We start from the raw sequence: 20,919 nt of genomic DNA, 5'->3' as shown, positions 1-20,919 counted from the left end.
GAGCTACATCGCTGATTTTATCGGCAAGTGTGTATGGGCCTTTAGTAGAAGAGTTGGCAGAGCCATGTTGCAGTAGAATAACTATTGTCTAGCTAAAGGAGGATAACAGCAATAATGCTCACCTGTGCCCACATGAGACATAGGAGCTGATTCAGCTTCAGTTGAAGTTTTGCTAAAAAACCAAATCTGCAACTGCTAGCACTCTCATGCTGGGGACCACGCAGCAAGAGCAAGGCCGTCCAGCAAGCTAATAGCGGGCAGCAATGCGATTGCAGTTCAATAGCGATCGCATCGCTGATTAAGGGCAGCCCCCCCTGCCTCCGCAGCCTGCCTGCCAAGGCAGAAGGACCACCAGCATTTTCTGTGTTGCAGCAGCACCATGTGATGTCACACGGCCGCTCTAAACCTGCCCCCATTTTTACTAGCACTTCCCCACAACGCTGTGTCGCCGCCCCTGCAACGCTGTGTCGTCGCCCATAACTGCCCTACAAGCACCTCTGCCTGTCAGTCAGGCAGCGGCTTTCGCATCAACGCGATGCAATCGCATTGGCCGGCCCGCGCACACACAGAATGGGCCCTGTGCATGCTAAAAATTTGCCCAATGTGATCAGATCACTGATGCGATGCAAACTGAATAGGGATATAGGGTCCGATTTAGGCTTTTAAACAGGGAACCAGCACATTCTGACTGCACAAAAGACATAGGTATGATCCTTTTAATTATATACAAAGTCAGTTTGGGGGGTGAGCTTTTGGGGCGTGGAGCTCCCTATATTGCTCTGGCTGGGCCACCTTGGGGCATCACCACCTTACATTTACTTTCAACACTTATATCACATTGTGTTTGTTTTATATTTATGTAGCTTTTTTCACATATTTTTTACACTTCTAACACTGCTCAGCTAAACTTCACATTCTAACACTCTGACACTTTACTGCTGTCCTCTTCTTTTCTTACATTCAGCAGCCTCTTTCATTTGCTTAACACTGATCTTTCACTCCTATCCTTTTTCTGTGTGATGCCCTGGGGTGGTTTGGCTGGGGTGGTCTGGGGGTGCTCTGCGTCCCGGAGGTGAACCCCTATAGTGTTAGGGACCTGTCCGATGAGGTCACCGTGAAGCAGGTGGGCAGGCTCATATACTGGCCAATATATGCCAAGAACCTCAAATATTATATTATGGTTATAATAATTTTAATGGTGTATGGTGCACCTGCACCCTTTGTTCCTATGTTGTAGTATTACAGTACTTAGTCCCAGCAAGGTAGCACATCCCATTATAATAAGCTAGGGTGTGCAGTCTAGGCCCCGTTTCCATGGGGTCCGATTTATGTCTGTAAGTAAAGCAAAATAAGCAAGCAACAAACAAGGTACAGATGTGTCCTCATACATCTAGCTTCAGACACCTGGCATGAGGGAACTGCCAGGTCCCGTGCAACTATGCAAGCGTCAGGCATCTTAGTTGCAACGTGATGTGAAAAGGATGCACGAGGAGACTACACTGCTTTATTTTATATGAGACACTTGTATATCTGTGTGTGATTGAGTCTGCATATGAAGCGCAACGTAAGTGTGCATGGAAAAAACCCACAGCTGCTGCATCATACACAGATGTACAAGTGTTGCATGTAAGTATCGCAGACATACCACTGTCGCACAAAGACACATTTTTGACAAAAAAAGGTGAAAAAAGATGCCTGAGGCTAGCAAGTCTCACTGGACTTGATGCGTCGTGAGGGGCTGTTTGGCAACTGCAGCAATAATGTACAGTATGAGGATGACACATATGTATATAAACCTAAATAATAAGGGAATATAAACTGTCACATGTGACGTGTAATAAAGACAGTCAGTAGTACTGTAGTACCTTACAGAGTGTAATAACAGAAGCAATAACTATCAATACTACTGCCAAAACAGTCCGCACAGGAACGGGCGCCCAGCATCTTCTACGGACTAGGAGAAAAGGATTTACCGGTAGGTATTAAAATCCTATTTTCTCTTACGTCCTAGAGGATGCTGGGGACTCCAAAAGGACCATGGGGTCTATACCAAAGCTCCAGACCGGGCGGGAGAGTGCGGACGACTCTGCAGCACCGATTTAGCAGACATGAGGTCCTCATCAGCCAGGGTATCAAACTTGTAGAACTTAGCAAAAGTGTTTGAACCTGACCACGTAGCTGCTCGGCAAAGTTAAAGCGCCGAGACTCCTCGGGCAGCCGCCCCAAAATGAGCCCACCTTCCTAGTAGAATGGGCTTTTACTGACTTCGGCAATGGCAATCCAGCCGTAGAGTGAGCATGCCGAATCATATTACAGATCCAGCGGGCAATAGTCTGCTTGGAAGCAGGAGCTCCAATTTTGTTGGGAGTATATAGGACAAACAGAGCCTCCGATTTCCTAATTTGAGCCGTTCTGGCGACATAGATTTTCAAAGCTCTGACTACATCAAGAGATTTTGAAACAGCCAAGGCTTCCGTAGCCACAGGTACCACAATAGGTTGGTTTATGTGAAACGAAGACACCACCTTCGGCAGAAATTGTTGACGTGTTCTCAATTCCGCTCTATCCTCATGGAAAATCAAATAGGGGCTCTTGTGAGACAAAGCCGCCAATTCCGACACCCGTCTTGCGGACGCCAAGGCCAAAAGCATGACCACCTTCCAAGTGAGAAATTTCAACTCAACCTTTCGTAAAGGTTCAAACCAGAGAGACATAAGAAATTGCAACACCACGTCAAGATCCCACGGTGCCACAGGTGGCACAAACGGAGGATGGATGTGCAGTACTCCCTTCGTGAAAGTCTGAACCTCTGGAAGGACAGCCAATTATTTTTGAAAGTAAATAGATAAAGCCGAAATCTGCACTTTAATGGAACCTAATTTCAGGCCTGCATCCACACCTACCTGCAAAAAATGGAGAAAACAACCCAGCTGAAACTCCTCCATAGGAGCCTTCTTGGCTTCACACCAAGACACATACTTTCTCCAAATACAGTGATAATGCTTCGCCGTAACCTCCTTTCTAGCCTTAAGGAGAGTGGGAATGACTTCCCTGGGAATACCCTGTCGAGCTAGGATTTGGCGTTTAACCTCCACGCCGTCAAACGCAACCGCGGTAAGTCCTGGAAGATGCACGGCCCCTGTAGTAACAGATCTTCTCTGAGAGGAAGAGGCCAGGGATCTTCTATGAGCAATTCCTGAAGATCCGGATACCAGGCCCTCCGCGGCCAATCTGGAACAATGAGTACCGCCTGAACCCTTGTTCTTCTTATGATCCTTATCACTTTTGGAATGAGTGGAAGTGGAGGGAACACATATACCGACTGAAACACCCACGGAGTCACCAGGGCATCCACTGCAATGGCTTGAGGGTCCCTTGACCTGGAACAATATCTCTGAAGCTTCTTGTTGAGGCGAGACGCCATCATGTCTATTTGAGGAATTCCAAACGACTCGTCACTTCTGCAAACACCTCTTGATGAAGACCCCACTCCCCTGGATGGAGATAGTATCTGCTGAGGAAATCTGCTTTCCAGTTGTCCACGCCCGGTAGGAAGACCGCTGACAGAGCGCTTACATGATTTTCTGCCCAGCGGAGAACTTTTGTGGCCTCCGCATTGCCGCTCTGCTCTTTGTTCCGCCCTGGCGGTTTATGTACGCCACCGCTGTTACGTTGTCCGACTGAATCAGGACAGGTAGACCTTGAAGAAAGTGTTCCGCTTGCAGAAGGCCGTTGTAGATAGCTCTTAACTCCAGAACGTTTATGTGCAGACAAGCTTCCTGGCTTGACCATTTTCCCTGGAAATTTTGCCCCTGTGTGACTGCTCCCCAGCCTTGGAGACTTGCATCCGTGGTCACCAGGATCCAATCCTGGATCCCGAACCTGCGTCCCTCTAAGAGGTGCGAACTTTGAAGCCACCACAGGAGAGATATTCTGGTCCTGGAAGATAGACTTATTTTCCGGTGCATGTGCAGGTGAGACCTGGACCACTTGTCCAACAGGTCCCACCAGGGCCGAAACTAGGATTTTCGTCACCCGGGGCAAAAAAAGAAGAAAAGAAAAAAAACAACATTAGAACAAGCTCTGTCAGACTAAAATATCAGATTACCAGGAAATTTGAAAAAAGGGGATACTATTGGACAATATTCCCCTATGTGCCTCAAATGCCCTACAGTATTCATCACGTGCCCTGCCAGCGTGTTCAACTACATGATCCACTGTGTGTCCCCATACATTGCACTATATCATAACACTTTGTCACTGCACTACATTCTCTTAACCACTGCACTACATCACTATACTACATCCCCTACACGCTGAACTACATCACTACGCTACATGCCCCTATACACTGCACTACATTCCCTATATTCTACACTACATCACTAGACTACATCCCCTTATATGCTACAACACATCAGTGCACTACATGACCCTATATACTGCAATACATTACTACACTACATACCCTATATGGTACACTGCATCACTACACTACATCCCCCTATAAGCTACACCAAATCCCCCCATCTGGGAGGCAAAGTGGAGCTTGATACTGCTAACTGAGAGCACAGTGCGCTTCTATAGCTTGTACAGTGCACCGCATGCTAGTCGCAGCACTGTGTGGCAAAGAAGAGAGTTTAAGACAGTAGCCGGCATAGAAGAGAACTCAGGTACTGGAGCTCACCTGCACAACACTGGAGCCAGCTGTGGGCAGACAGGTGGGTGAGAGACATTGCCAAGGGTGCTGTCTGCTGCCTCACTGGAGCAGCACAGCACTGCCGGTAAAAAAAAACCTTAAAAAAACCCCCATATCCTCTGTAACTCCTTGGCGCCCCCTCAAATCCTGCACCCCGGGCTCATGCCCCCTTAGCCCCCTCCTAGTTACGGCCCTGGTCCCACTGAAATACCCGGGCATGAAACCTGCCAAACGGAATGGCTTCGTAAGCTGCAACCATCTTCCCCAGCACCCGAGTGCATTGATAGATCGACACTCTTGGCGGTTTCAGAATCTCCTTGACCATGGTCTGGATTTCCAGAGCTTTTTCCGCTGGGAGAAACACTCTCTGCAGTTCCGTGTCCAGGATCATGCCCAAGAAAGACAGCCGAGTTGTTGGAATCAACTGTGACTTTGGCAAATTTAGAATCCAACCATGTTGTTGCAGAACTGTCAGGGAGAGTGTCACGCTTCTTAGCAACTGCTCCTTTGATCTCGCCTTTATCAGGAGATCGTCCAAGTACAGTGCGGGATAATTGTGACGCCCTGTTTTTGTAGGAGCACCATCATTTCCGCCATTACTTTGGTGAAGATCCTCGGGGCCATGGAAAGACCAAACGGTAATGTCTGAAATTGGTAATGACAATCCTGAACCGCAAACCTCAGGAAAGCTTGATGTGGAGGATATATTGGGACATGTAAGTAGGTATTTTTTATGTCGACTGACACCATAAAATCCCCCCCTTCCAGATGGAGATTACAGCCCAAAGAGATTCCATCTTGAACTTTAAAGTTTTCAAATACAGATTGAGGGATTTTAGGTTCTGGATCGGTCTGACCGAGCCATCAGGCTTCGGTACGACAAAAAGGCTCGAATAAAACCCTTCTCCCCGTTGAGACGGGGGTACCGTGACAATGACACGCTGTTGACACAGCTTTTGTATCGCAGCACTCACTACTTCCCTTCCTGGGATAGAAACCGGCAAGGCCGATTTGAAAAATCGGTGGGGGGAGGCACCTCCTGAAACTCCAGTTTGTACCCTTGGGACACTATTTCTAACACCCAAGGATCCAGACCTGACTGAAGAGCCGGAGACGCGCCCCCACCGATACGGACTCCCGTAGAGGAGCCCCAGCATCATGCGGTGGACTTGGCAGAAGCCGTGGAGGACTTCTGCTCCTGGGAGCTTGGCACCGCAGGAGACCTTTTTCCCCGTCCTCTAACTTTTGAGGCAAGGAAGGATGACCCTCTTCCTTTTTTTGTATTTATTAGGCCGAAAGGACTGCATCTGATAATGCGGCGTCTTTTTCTGTTGTGCAGGAACATAAGGAAGAAATGATGACTTACCCGTTGTAGCTGTAGACATCAGATCAGCGAGGCCATCACCAAACAAGACCCTACCTTTATAAGGGAGAGCTTCCATAGCTTTCTTAGAGTCGGCATCAGCATTCCATTGATGAATCCACAGAGCTCTCCTGGCCGAGACTGCCATGGCATTGGCCCTTGATCCCAAAAGGCCAATATCCCTCGCCACATCCTTTAGGTAAGCTGCAGCGTCCCTGATATAACCGAGAGTCAAAAGAATGCTATCCCTATCCATGGTATCTATGTCAGATGCCAAATTATCTGCCCACTTGCCAATAGCACTACTCACCCATGCCGTCGCCACGGCAGGTCTGAGCAACGCACTCGTAGTTACATAAATGGATTTTAAGGTTGTTTCCTGCTTGCAATCCGCAGGGTCCTTTAGGGCAGCAGTGCCAGGAGACGGAAGCTCCACCTTCTTGGACAGTCGTGATAGAGCCTTGTCTACATTGGGAGATGACTCGCACTTTTCCCTGTCGTCAGAGGGGAAAGGATATGCCATGAGAATTCTCTTGGGAATCTGCCACCTTTTGTCAGGAGATTCCCAAGCTTTTCACAAAGAGTGTTCAGCTCATGGGAGGGGGGAAACGTCACCTCAGGCTTTTTTCCCTTATACAAACAAACCCTTGTATCAGGAACAGTAGGTACTTCTGAAATATGTAAAACGTCTTTAATTGCCACAATCATGTACTAAATACTCTTAACCATTTTTGGATTTAGCAACGATACAAGAAGTTTCACAAGTGCGCCTGCTAAAAGTGTATGGTTGGTGACTGGTAATTGCTGCACTATGAACAAATGATGTTTTATAATGTGATGCTGGCAATATATAATCAATAACAATAAACGGTATATATTAGAAAAAATGCGTGTTTTATTTTCTGCAGTGATATGGTCTTCATCTGCTGTATGCAGAGAGGGGGGGGGGGGAATTGGGAAGGGGATGGGAAAAGTTTTTTACTGCTTTGGATAAGGCAGTACCTAAAATTGTAAAAATGACACCCTCAGATGGGTGTGCTAATGCTCCACTCCTATAGGTGGCGTCCCACCTAGGTAGTGGAATAGTGTCCTAGATTGATATGTGAATAGTCCAGAGCCAATATAATGAAAATGTTGATAATTTGAAAGTCTTCTTAATGATGGAATCCAAGAGCTGAGGCGTGGGGTACCCCTAGGTGACCACTGGCAGTGCGGGGAGTGGGACAGAGTTAGTGCTCGAGGTAATAAGGACTCCGGACAAATCCTATCTCCTTTGTGTCCTGATCTGCCCCGATGTCGCTCTGGTAAGCGCACCGCAGTTCTCTAGACAACAGGGGATCGGTTATTTGTCTTGGAGAGAGAGAAGGGGAATGCTTCTAGCCCTATTAGGGCTATCCGCTTTGCCTTCTCCTCTCCTACAGAATCCCTTACCTGCTCGCTTCTGTTCTGTCTTTTTTCCCCCTCCGCCAGCGGTCTTCTCCGATGTTTCTGCTTCAGCTGCGCCCGGCGTCCTCCCTCACTTCCGGGTTGTCCCGATCACGTGACCGCAGTGAGGTCTCGATGGTTCTCGGCTCTCTCCACGTACTTTCCTCCTCCTCTTATTCTTGAATATCTGGCTCTGATATAAACGATATGAAAGTTCTTGGCTTGTTATGATGCTTATTGTAATGCTCCAACGCGTATCGGCCAGTGTTGGCCTTCGTCAGGGAGTCCCTGACGAAGGCCAACACTCAGGAGGAGGAAGTTGAGGAAGCACTCAGCCTCAGACATGTCGACACACACGTACCGACACGCACAGACACACTGGCTATAGGGGACAGACCCACAGGAAAGCCCGTTAGAGAAACACAGAGGGAGTTTACCAGCTCACACCCCAGCGCCTATCCCAGTACTGAGAGCAAATACACACTGCCGCAGATGTCTGCGCTGTTATTATTAATTGGTTAACAGCACCAAACTACTGTGCCCCCCCCCCCCCCCCGTTTTGCTCCCTGTTACTTGTGCAGGAGAGTGGAGGTCCGGGCCAGCGTCTCTGCCTGTGAAGAGAAAATGGCGCTGGTAAGCTGTGAGGGCTAAGCCACGCCCCCTCACCGGCGTGCTGTAGTCCCGCTCAAATATTAAATCTATTATATAGCGGGGGCTATATTTAGTGCCTAGGCACTTTTGACATATGTAATTTGGCCAGATTTATTTCTCAACTCCAGTAATCATGCTGCCCAGGGCACCCCCCCTGCGCCCTGCACCCTGCAAGTGCCACCAGAAGTGTGTGTGGGAGCATGACGCGCAGTGCGACCGCTGCGCGGTACCTCATTACTGAAGTCTTTTGCCGTCACTGAAGTCTTCTGATCTTCTTTATACTCACCCGGCTTCTTTTTTCTGGCTCTGTGAGGGGGTTGACGGCGCGGCTCCAGGAACAAGCAGCTAGGCGCACCAAGTGATCGAACCCTCTGGAGCTAATGGTGTCCAGTAGCCTAAGAACAGAGCCTTTGAACTCAGAAGAAGTAGGTCTGCTTCTCTCCCCTCACTCCCACGAAGCAGGGAGCCTGTAGCCAGCAGGTCTCCCTGAAAATAAAAAAACCTAACATAAAGTCTTTTCAGAGAAACTCAGGAGAGCTCCCCTAGTGTGTGTCCAGTCTCTCTGGGCACAGAATCTAACTGAGGTCTGGAGGAGGGGCATAGGGGGAGGAGCCAGTTCACACCCATTCAAAGTCTTATAGTGTGCCCATGTCTCCTGCGGATCCCGTCTATACCCCATGGTCCTTTTGGAGTCCCCAGCATCCTCTAGGACGTAAGAGAAATAGGGAAAGATCAAGATCCACTTCCACCTCGTGCTGAAGCTGCTGCCACTAGTCATGGCCGAAACGATGAAATGCCATCAACGTCGTCTGCCAAGGCCGATGCCCAATGTCATAGTAGAGAGCATGTAAAATCCAAAAAACTAAACTTCAGTAAAATGACCCAAAAATCTAAATTAAAAGCATCTGAGGAGAAGCGTAAACTTGTCAATATGCCATTTACGACACGGAGTGGCAAGGAACGGCTGAGGCCCTGGCCTATGTTCATGGCTAGTGGTTCAGCTTCACATGAGGATGGAAGCACTCATCCTCCCGCTAGAAAACTGAAAAGAGTTAAGATGGCAAAAGCACAGCAAAGAACGCACAGTTCTTCTAAATCACAAATCCCCATGGAGAGTCCAATTGGTTGCGATGCCTGACCTTTCCAACACTGGATGGGAAGAGGTGGCACCTTCCACCATTTGCACGCCCCCTGCAAGTGCTGGAACGAGCACCCACAGTCCAGTTCCTGATAGTCAAATTGAAGATGTCACTGTTGAAGTACACCAGGATGAGGATATGGGTGTTGCTGGCGCTGAGGAGGAAATTGACAAGGATGATTCTGATGGTGAGGTGGTTTGTTTAAGTCAGGCACCCGGGGAGACACCTGTTGTCCGTGGGATGAATATGGCCATTGACATGCCTGGTCAAATTACAAAAAAAATCACCTCTTCGGTGTGGAATTATTTTAACAGAAATGCGGACAACAGGTGTCAAGCCGTGTGTTGCCTTTGTCAAGCTGTAATAAGTAGGGGTAAGGACGTTAACCACCTAGGAACATCCTCCCTTATACGTCACCTGGAGCGCATTGATCAGAAGTCATTGACAAGTTCAAAAACTTTGGGTGACAGCGGAAGCAGTCCACTGACAACTAAATCCCTTCCTCTTGTACCCAAGCTCCTGCAAACCACACCATCAACTCCCTCTGTGTCAATTTCCTCCTTAGACAGGAACGCCAATAGTCCTGCAGGCCATGTCACTGGCAAGTCTGACGAGTCCTCTCCTAACTGGGATTCCGCCGATGGATCCTTGAGTGTAACGCCTACTGCTGCTGGTGCTGCTGTTGTTGCTGCTGGGAGTCGATTGTCATCCAAGAGGGGAAGTTGGAAGACCACTTGTACTACTTCCAGTAAGCAATTGACTGTCCAACAGTCCTTTGCGAGGAAGATGAAATATCACAGCAGTCATCCTGCTGCAAAGCGGATAACTCAGGCCTTGGCAGCTGTGTTGGTGCTATACGTCTGTCCGGTATCCACCGTTAATTCACAGGGAATTAGAGAATTGCTTGAGGTAGTGTGTCTCCGATACCAAATACCATCTAGGTTCCAATTCTCTAGGCAGGCGATACCGAGAATGTACACAGACGCCAGAAAAAGAGTCACCAGTGTCCTAAAAAAATGCAGTTGTACCCAATGTCCACTTAACCACGGACTTGTGGACAAGTGGAGCAGGGCAGACTCAGGACTATATGACTGTGACAGCCCACTGGGTAGATGTATTGCCTCCCGCAGCAAGAACAGCAGCGGCGGCACCAGTAGCAGCATCTCGCAAACGCCAACTCGTTCCTAGGCAGGCTACGCTTTGTATCACCGCTTTCCAGAAGAGGCACACAGCTGACAACCTCTTACGGAAACTGAGGAACATCATCGCAGAATGGCTTACCCCAAATGGACTCTCCTGGGGATTTGTGACATCGGACAACGCCAGCAATATTATGCGTGCATTACATCTGGGCAAATTCCAGCACGTCCCATGTTTTGCACATACATTGAATTTGGTGGTGCAGAATTATTTAAAAAATGACAGGGGCATGCAAGAGATGCTGTCGGTGGCCCGAAGAATTGTGGGCCACTTTCGGCATTCAGCCACCGCGTGCCGAAGACTGGAGCACCAGCAAACACTCCTGAACCTGCCCTGCCATCATCTGAACCAAGAGGTGGTAACGAGGTGGAATTCAACCCCTATATGCTTCAGAGGATGGAGGAGCAGCAAAAGGCCATTCAAGCCTATACATCTGCCTATGATATAGGCAAAGGAGGGGGAATGCACCTGACTCAAGCGCAGTGGAGAATGATTTCAACGTTGTGCAAGGTTCTGCAACCCTTTGAACTGCCACACGTGAAGTCAGTTCAGACACTGCCAGCCTGAGTCAGGTCATTCCCCTCGTCAGGCTTTTGCAGAAGCAGCTGGAGAGATTGAAGGAGGAGCTAAAATGGAGCGATTCCGCTAGGCATGTGGGACTTTTGTATGGAGCCCTTAATTCGCTTAACCAGGATTCACGGGTGGTCAATCTGTTGAAATCAGAGCACTACATTTTGGCCACCATGCTCGATCCTAGGTTTAAAGCCTACGTTGTATCTCTCTTTCTGGCAGACACAAGTCTGAACATGTTAAAAGACCTGCTGTTGAGACACTTGTCAAGTCAAGCAGAACGTTGCCCGTCAACAGCTCCTCCTTCACATTCTCCTGCAATTGGGGCTGCGAGGAAAAGGCTAAGAATTCCGAGCCCACCCGCTGGCGGTGATGCAGGGCAGTCTGGAGCGAGTGCTGACATCTGGTCCGGACTGAAGGACCTGCCAACGATTACTGACATGTCGTCTACTGTCACTGCATATGATTCTGTCACCATTGTAAGAATGGTGGAGGATTATATGAGTGACAGCATCCAAGTAGGCATGTCAGACAGTACGTACGTATACTGGCAGGAAAAAGAGACAATTTGGAGGCCCTTGCACAAACTGGCTTTATTTTACCTAAGTTGCCCCCCATCCAGTGTGTACTCCGAAAGAGTGTTTAGTGCAGCCGGTCACCTTGTCAGCAATCGGCGTACAAGGTTACTTCCAGAAAATGTGGAGAAGATGATGTTCATCAAAATGAATTATAATCAATTCCTCCGTGTAGACATTCACCAGCAATTGCCTCCAGAAAGTACACAGGGACCTGAGATGGTGGATTCCAGTGAGGAGGAATTAATACTCTGTGAGGAGGGGGATGTACACAGTGAAAGGGGTGAGGAATCGGACGATGAGGAGGAGGTGGACATCTTGCCTCTGTAGAGCTAGTTTGTGCAAGAAGAGATTGATTGCTTCCTTTTTGGTGGGGGCCCAAACCAACCAGTCATTTCAGCCACAGTCGTGTGGCAGACCCTGTGGCTGAAATGATGGGTTTGTTAAAGTGTGCATGTCCTGTTTATACAACATAAGGGTGGGTGGGAGGGCCCAAGGACAATTCCATCTTGCACCTCTTCTTTTTTTTAAAAAATTTATCTCTGCATCATGTGATGTATGGGGCTAATTTTTTTAAGTGCCATCTTGTCTGAAAATGCAATGTTTTCTTGGGGGTATTTTTTTGTAGTAGAACTACAGGTACCAGCGGGCCCGTTATTCTCCCGCATGCTGTTACTTGTGGTTCTCCAAGTACCAGCTTGTGGGGAGGCTTGCTGGGACTTGTAGTTCTTCTACAAAAAAAACAATATTCTTTATTTTTACACTATGGCTATCAGCCTCCCATCCACCGCCCACGGATGGGGGGGGCAGCCTCGGGCTTCACCCCTGGCCCTTGGGTGGCTGGTGGAGGGGGACCCCTTGATTTAAGGGGTCCCCACTCTTCCAGGGTACCCCAGCCAGGGGTGACTAATTGGGGGGGGGTAATGCCACGGCCGCAGGGACCTATATAAAAGTGTCATCCGGCTGTGGCACTATCTCTCTGGCTAGTGGAGCCTGGTGCTGGTGTTAAAAATATGGTGGACCCTTATGTCTTTTGTCCCCCGTATTTTTTGCACCAGGACCAGGCGCAGAGCCCGGTGCTGTTTGTTTAAATATGGGGGGACCCTATTCATTTTTCCCCCTTTATTTTTTCAACCAGGACCGGCTCAAAGAGCCCGAGGCTGGTTATGCTTATGTAACACCCCTTTACCTGGGTTTTCTGGGTAATGGTGTGTATTTAAACTCTTCCCGCTTTGCAATGCTTCTCACCTTGTACTTCTCTTGGTATTAGTGCCTCCACCCGAATCTTGACGTGACGTGCTCTTCTGGGAAGTGTTCAATTTTGGAAACACCAGAGGGAGACTCGGGAAACCCCCTGCCCACCACGTGCTTAGACCGCCCCCCCCTACAGGAATATGTCACACGGATATGTTGCAAAAGCCACCCTGGCACATTTATTAAAGGGTCTGGAATAGCAATTGCTTTTATGCATTTATATACAAGGTACTATAGTAGATCAATAAAAGAGGACATATACTAAATAGGCATAGAAACATATTGGTCAGTAATGCACACACATATCTAAAGGGTGTATAATGCAGTAATAAGAAAAAATGAACATAACACATGAATCTGCTTTCTCCTGTCTGTCCCTTCCTGAACTTCCCTTTTGTATACAGATAACACCCTGGCCTTTGCAATCACTGACTGGGTAATGAGACCTTAAAACAGCAGTATCACCAGGAATTTCACACATACCACACACAGCATTAGACAATACATCCCCCACTATAGTGCACTGTTATTTCAGAGTACATTATCTTCTGCATGCTATTGCTTGAAGGTGACTGCACTTTAAAAGGTTCCAATTGGCACTTTCAGCAACGTTGGTACTTGTAGTTCCACAAACTGATTCTTGGTGAAATCACACACTTGGTTAGCTACTATTTATCAGTCTTTACCAAGAAACATAACACTGTAAACTGTTACTTATCTCACATTCCTCCAAAGTGTGTCCCTCTGCAAACTGTCCGCTCCCGGGGTCAAAAAGGAAGGTTTGAAATGCATTATCCTCTGTAGGCCACTTAACTTCATCAGACTGGGGTCCTCCCTTTCAGTAGGGCTCTTTCTGTGCAGTCACGTTGACTTCTTCCCCAGTATTCTCCAGTCATTGTCAGCTGCATCTTAGCTATATCCAAGGCATGGTTACTTCTCTCTCCTGGCCCATCTCCTCCTCACTCCTCTGGACAAAAGCATTCCATTCTCCACTCCCCCCTCCCCATGCCCTGTTTCCCCACCCCCCGACAGCCTCTGCGTGTCTCTCTGTATATCCTCTGAAACCCAAGGCTGTCTGGGAGATGTAGTCTCTAAACACAAAATGGCCAGTGTCCAATTTCACATTTGCTGCCTGTCATAAGCGCTGGGCGCTACATACTCCCCCTGTGGGACTGGCGATCCGCTGACAACGTGTTGAGCCTGTTCCACACCCTGAAAAGGAATATGTGTTTTACCATTCTGGCTGTTTACACATCCACACATACCCTGACAAGCTCCTACGATGACAGGGGTGGGCCCCAAATAAGGCCAAGGGTAGACCCAGTGAGGGTGAACCACCCTGGGCATTTCAGTAGCCCTTCCTAACTCATCATAAGTAAATATCATAGGGGCCCTAGTGGTCCGTCTGGGTCGGCTAATAGCTGGAAGGGCTCCCTCATCTCCCTCTGACACCCTTTCTGGTTGTTCAGCCTCTCCCCCAACATCTCTCTCTTCTGGTTGGTCCTGAGCCTGTCCCTCTGGTTCTCTAACTTCCACCGTTACTTCAGGTACAACCTCCTCCAACCTGCCCACCTGTTCTCCTCTTGGCTCTCCTGTAGCTCTCTCAGTAGACCTGTGGGGTCTAGTGACCTCTTGACTTTGAATGACAGTCTCATTTTCCGTAGTGGGAGGATCATACCCCCATTCATCCTCACTGCATTCTGTCTCTTTATAATCTCTAGTTTGCTCTCTCCTTGTAGACCTCAGTCTTCCTGGCTTCCTCCAGGGCACCCTCTCGGTGGTCTCAACAGCTTGCTCGGTCTTGAATCTCACATCTCTCCCAATCGGTAATAGGTGTTGACGGTGATAAGTCTTTATGGGCCCTGTTTGTCCTTCAGGCCTTACACGGTAAACAGGTGCCCCAGACATTTTAACCACCACTTCATAGGGTTCTTCTCTCCATCGATTTGCCAATTTATGCTTTCCTGGTATTCCCAGGTAACGGAGCAGTACTCTGTCTCCTACCCCCAGTACATTCTCTTTCACTCGACTGTCATATTGAGTCTTGTTTCTCAAACCAGACTTAGTAGAAGCTTCTTGAGCCAACTTGTGCGCATGTCTCAGTTCTTCTCGCAGTCTCTGCACATACTGTAAAGGTGCCTCCCCCGAGTGGGAAACCTCCATTATTCCAAAACAAATGTCTACAGGCAGTCTGGCTTCTCTTCCAAACATAAGGTAGTATGGTGAGTATCCAGTTGACTCATTTTTTGTGCAGTTATATGCATGTACTAACTGACTGATGTGCCTACTCCAGTGTGCCTTCCTGGCAGTGCCCAAAGTGCCCATCATGTTGAGAAGGGTTCAATTGAATCTCTCTGGCTGTGGGTCCCCTTGTGGATGGAATGGTGTTGTCCTCGACTTTTGTATCCCGCACAATTCAAAGATCTCTTTTATCAGCCGACTCTCAAAATCTCTTCCTTGATCAGAATGGATTCGGGCAGGAAGTCCATAGTGCACAAAGAATTTCTCCCATAGAATCTTGGCAACAGTTGTGGCTCTTTGATCTTTGGCTGGGTAGGCCTGGGCGTACCGAGTGAAATGATCTGTCACGACCAGAATATGTGCTGTGTTGCTTTCATCTGGCTCTACAGAAAGGAAATCAATACACACCAGCTCTAGTGGCCCATCACTCGAAATGTTTTTCAATGGTGCAGCTCTTTCGGGCAGTGTTTTACGCAGAATGCAAGTCCCACTATTTCTGCAATATTTTTCAATATCAGCCTCCATCCTTGGCCAATAGAACCGATCAGCAATCAAACCGCTTGTTTTCTCAACACCTAAGTGCCCATGTTGGTCATGTAGGGCATTCAGTACAGAATTACGATGTTTCTTTGGCAGAACCAACTGTCTTCTTACTCTACCATCTCTGCGGGTAGATTCCCTATAAAGGAGGCCTCCTCTGACCATCAGAAATTCTCTTTGCCTGTGCAGTAAGATGGCTTCTTCTGTTTTAAGGGCCTTTGTCCCCAACCTCTCATTGTTCTTTATCATCCAATAGACCGCTCCTAGGGACAGATCTTCTAGCTGATCACTTTACAGCTGTTTCCTACTGATCCTCTGCATATCACCCAGTTCAAACTGACTCAGCCAGCAATAATGTTTGGGCAGTGCCGCTTCTGAAACTCCCAATGCAGTGACACATTCTCTCACAGGCGGCATCACCACTCTTCCTTCATGGCACATACCTCTTACTTCTGGAGCAGGCACTTCAACCCACACTTTTTCAGGTGATTCAGCATGTCTTCCAGCCAACCTGGACAAAGCATCAGCATCAATGTTTCCTTTGCCAGGTCGGTACTTCAGCGTGAAGTCATACACAGCCAAAGCTGCCAGCCATCGATGTCCTGTGGCATCCAACTTTGCTGTAGTCTGGATGTATGTCAACGGATTGTTGTCAGTATGGACTTTAAATCTAGCACCATACAAATAATCATGCAGACGGTCGACAATGGCCCATTTGAATGCCAAAAATTCCAGCTTGTGCACAGGGTAATTCTTTTCGCTGGGTGATAGGCCTCGGCTAACATAGTGCACAGGCCTCATCTGGCCTTCTTGTTCTTGGTAAAGTACTCCTCCGAGTCCATCAAATGATGCATCTACATGAAGAATGTATGGAAGGTCAGGGTTTGCATAGGCGAGCACTGGAGACTGGGTAAGGCCCTCCTTCAACTTCTTGAATGCAGTTTCACACTCTTCTGTCCATCTTTCCCCAAATAGGTCATTAACACGGAGAAAGTGTTTATTTTCTTGCCTGGGCATCCCCCCCTTCACTGGTGGGTACCCTTTGGTTAATTCTGTCAAAGGCTTGGCTAATTTAGAATATCCTGGAACAAATCTTCTGTAGTACCCACAGAACCCCAGAAAAGACCTCAGTTCCTTTAGTTTTGTGGGCCGTGGCCACTCTGCCACAGCTTCTACTTTGGCTGGGTCAGTGGAGCTCCCTTCTCTGCTGACAATGTGCCCAACATACTTGACTTGCTTCTGGCATAGTCGACACTTTTCTAAAGATAGCTTTAGCCCTTTACTCTTCAATCGGTCAAGTACTTTGAGCAATCTCTTGTTATGTTCTTGTAGACTCCTCTCAAAAACGATCAAGTCATCCAGATACACGATTACTTCACGAAAATTCATGTCTCCCACTGTCTCATCCATGCACCTCTGAAAGGTGGCTGGGGCACCTTTTACCCTGTGTGGCATTCTCTTGAACTGAAAGAACCCTTCAGGGCAGATGAAGGCTGTCTTCTCAGCATCTTCCGGACTCATCAGAATCTGGTAGTACCCACTCCTGAGGTCTAGCACAGAGAACCATTTGCTTCCTTGCAGACAGTCAAGTGCCTCATCAACTTTAGGCACTGTGTACTGGTCTGGCACTGTTCGCTTATTAAGAGTTCGATAGTCCACACACATCCGGATATCACCATTCTTCTTACGAGCCACCACTATTGGAGAGGCATAGGGACTTTCTGATTTTTCAATGACATCATTCTCCAGTAGACCTTTCAGATGACTTCTTACATCATACAAATCCGCAGGGGCCAATCTCCGTGACCTTTCTCGAAAGGGTTTTTCATCAGTAAGACGAATCTTATGTTGGACCCCTTTAGCCAGCCCTAGGTCCCAATATCCTAGGGAGAAAACATCTTTCCTCTCTAACATTTCTTTGATCAGTCTGTCTAGATCGGCTTTCATGGCATCTGTACCTTCAAAGCATGGTTGGAAACTGTCTGCAACCAACACACTCTTTTTCTGAGCTTCTTCTGCCTCCTGTTTTCGATAGGCCGCCAGGCATACAGGATGAATGGTGAGCGTCTGGTAATATTCCTTTCCACCCTCCTCTCTGCACCATTGGGCTAGTGTATTGAACAAATGGGCATTGGTTCCTATGATAGCTTGCACATCTCTATCCTCTTCTTCTGGATCGGGACACACAAGGGCGACTACTTGCACTTCTTTTTCAATCCCAGCCACTTCTCTTGGGAACTTGAGGTTCACTGTGATGTATCCGAGATATGGATAGCTCTGTTCACTGAGGCCCCAGATGGTCAGCCCAGACAATGGATGTACCTTGACATCAGACAGATTCTCATGAAACCACTTCTTGAACACAATGGACACCTGGGAACCACTATCCAGTAGAGCCGTACACTTCTGTCCATTCAATAAGGCAGTCACATGAGGCGCTGGACCGACTAGGCCAGGTGGCAATATATTCCAGGTAGCAGGTGAGTTCCCCACAGCATTGGTACTAACTTTCTTTAGGGGGCCAGGATGGGGTCTTCTGGTCCCCCTTTCTCATTTCCCAAAGGCTTTTCCAGGTTGTGGGGATTGCTTATATGATGACCTCTGATTCCATCTGGCTGGACACTGTCTAGCTATATGTCCAGGCTGACCGCACTCAAAACATCTTCTGGGGTCACCTCGACTCTCTAGTTGTATTGGAGATGATGGATGCAAAGGCCTTGGGGCCTCTCTAGCTGTCTGAAGGGCTAACAGACGGTCTATCTGTTCCTTCTGCATTTGAAGGATCTTCAGCAACTCCACCTCTTTTGTACTGGTTTCCTGCTTCAGGCTAACAGTCTTTATCTTCTTGGCCACACCATCTCTAGCTTCGATTATAGCTTCCTCTTGTTTGACTTCATCGATTAGCTGGTTGAAAGAAGGAGCTGGGTTTCTAGTACAGTCTTCCCGGAGCTTCAATGCAACTGGGTCCAAAGACAGTGCTCCTCTTAGTAACTGTTGCATGCGAATCTCATCCACTTCACTGAGGGTCATTCCCCCTTTTTCCACAATGCGATAAATTAGCTTGTCCAGGCGGTATAGATATTTGGACAGTCTCTCCCCCGGCTCTTGGCAGGTGTTTCTTAACTTGTAAAGGAGGTCAGTGGCATCTTCTGATGTTCCAAACTCTCTTTCCAGAGCCGCTAGATAGTTCCGTGCAGTAGCATTAGGGTCACTCCGACGAGTGGCCTGCACAATCTCCATTGCTAGACCACGTAAACTCTCCACTATCTGTTGTCTCTTTGCAGTCTCAGGACAGTGCCACTCTTCCATGTACTGGATTGCAGTGTCTTTCCACACCTCATAGGCATCTTCTCCAGTTGGAACAGGTTGGACACATGAGAAAGGTCTCAATCTCCTATATCCACCATCATACTGGTTTCTTCCCAGTTGCTCCACGAGTTTATTCACAGCGACCAAAAATAATTGACTCTGCATGTCAGGGGCTCCATCTAGGCCCAGAGGTGAATCATCTTGTCTTTGAATGTCAGAGTACTGTACAATGGGGCTCCTTGCCCTCTCTTCAGTAGGACTTGATTCTTGGGCAACTCTCATCCCCTCACTCGGCTTAAGAGGCAACACTACGCTCCAATGTTTGCTTCCCTTATAGGAAAAGACAGCAGGGATCAATTCTGTCTCCAACACAGCATTGCCCTCTAGCAGCACAGCATCATCCCACCTGCCCAGTACATTTGGCCTCGGCATCCCTGTCCGACCTGCAATTATCTTGGTAATCTCCTCATCTGGAACTTCATGCAGTTCACCGCACAAAACAAAACAGCATTCTGAATCTTTGGATAGTTGTTCACACCAACCATATACTTCTTCTGGCTTCAAACTAGCCATGGCGCCCACCTGGTAAGCAAATTCTGAGTTAGCTGTACGAATCTCAGCAGTGCACTCCACTGTAACACCCCTTTACCTGGGTTTTCTGGGTAATGGTGTGTATTTAAACTCTTCCCGCTTTGCAATGCTTCTCACCTTGTACTTCTCTTGGTATTAGTGCCTCCACCCGAATCTTGACGTGACGTGCTCTTCTGGGAAGTGTTCAATTTTGGATACACCAGAGGGAGACTCGGGAAACCCCCTGCCCACCACGTGCTTAGACCGCCCCCCCTACAGGAATATGTCACACGGATATGTTGCAAAAGCCACCCTGGCACATTTATTAAAGGGTCTGGAATAGCAATTGCTTTTATGCATTTATATACAAGGTACTATAGCAGATCAATAAAAGAGGACATATACTAAATAGGCATAGAAACATATTGGTCAGTGATAAAGGTAGACCCAGGACAGGGCACCCCTTGCTGATCCAAGCTCAAGCACACACTCAACCGGTCAGGATCAGGTTCATTCATGGCTGCAGCCAGTGACCAGAAAACAAAGTAACCTTTGTAATAACTAGCCACGTGTGTATGATAAGAAATAACAGAGCAGGTTTTATTTCCTGGAAACAGCATATTATAAAGGAATACATATTTGCATACAGTGTCGTAATTTCCTTACACAAAGCTTAATCCTATTGGTTAATGATCGCTTTAACTCTATTGGTTAACATACTTTCTAATCCTATTGGTTAATAAACTCCTATCTTTTACGTAACATGTTTACCAATGTCTAAAATTCCTATATGTGCTCTTTAAGTAGAATATCTGGGGATTTTTGCTAAGCTCGTAACCTACATATGTCTGGTTATGTTTTCACACCTGCTATACCGCAAACTGATAAATACCCTTTGAAGCTTATATGTCTAGCTGCTGACATAATATTTCTGCTAGGAAATTACCTTAAAATATATCTTAGCTAAAGGTCATAACTTCACAATATGGGTTCAAACAAATTACAATGTCTGGTACTTTTTCCTGTATCAGCACTAAGCTAAAACATTTAGAAACAGATTATCAGATGTCAATTAAAAATGGAGTCTTATGAACAAATATGGCTTCCATCTTTATCAACTTCCCCTCTTTGTTTCTAATTTTTACCTCTAATCTACCCTTCCTTTACCTGGTAATTGATTCTTTAGGGACACCTACTTTCACATCTAGTGTACCATAAGGGCACTCAGGACATGGGCTAGTCCATTCAACATCCCTATACTGAGGCAGAACCAATGTTCCCTATTCTCTTATCCCTAACCACAAGATAAAGTTCATAAAGCAGAGGAGTCTTTTGAAGATGGAATCATTATAATGTTCATGGTCCTTGCTCAATAGTCCTCGA

At 47.5% G+C, this 20,919-nt stretch overlaps 1 protein-coding gene across 1 annotated transcript; it reads right to left on the bottom strand.

Annotated features, from left to right (window-relative positions):
* Positions 1 to 18,207: 18,207 nt before the first annotated feature.
* On the bottom strand, positions 18,208 to 19,539 carry LOC134949870 (paraneoplastic antigen Ma1 homolog). Its single transcript, XM_063938572.1, has one exon. It carries the CDS (start codon positions 19,537 to 19,539, stop codon positions 18,208 to 18,210), a length of 1,332 nt encoding a protein of 443 aa, XP_063794642.1.
* Between the last annotated feature and the right edge of the window lie 1,380 nt (positions 19,540 to 20,919).

This window comes from Pseudophryne corroboree, chromosome 8 (genome assembly GCF_028390025.1).
Source record: "Pseudophryne corroboree isolate aPseCor3 chromosome 8, aPseCor3.hap2, whole genome shotgun sequence".
Taxonomy (NCBI): Eukaryota; Metazoa; Chordata; class Amphibia; order Anura; family Myobatrachidae; genus Pseudophryne; species Pseudophryne corroboree.
The sequence above is the reverse complement of the archived record's forward strand: the minus strand, read 5'-3'. Positions and strand labels throughout refer to the sequence as shown.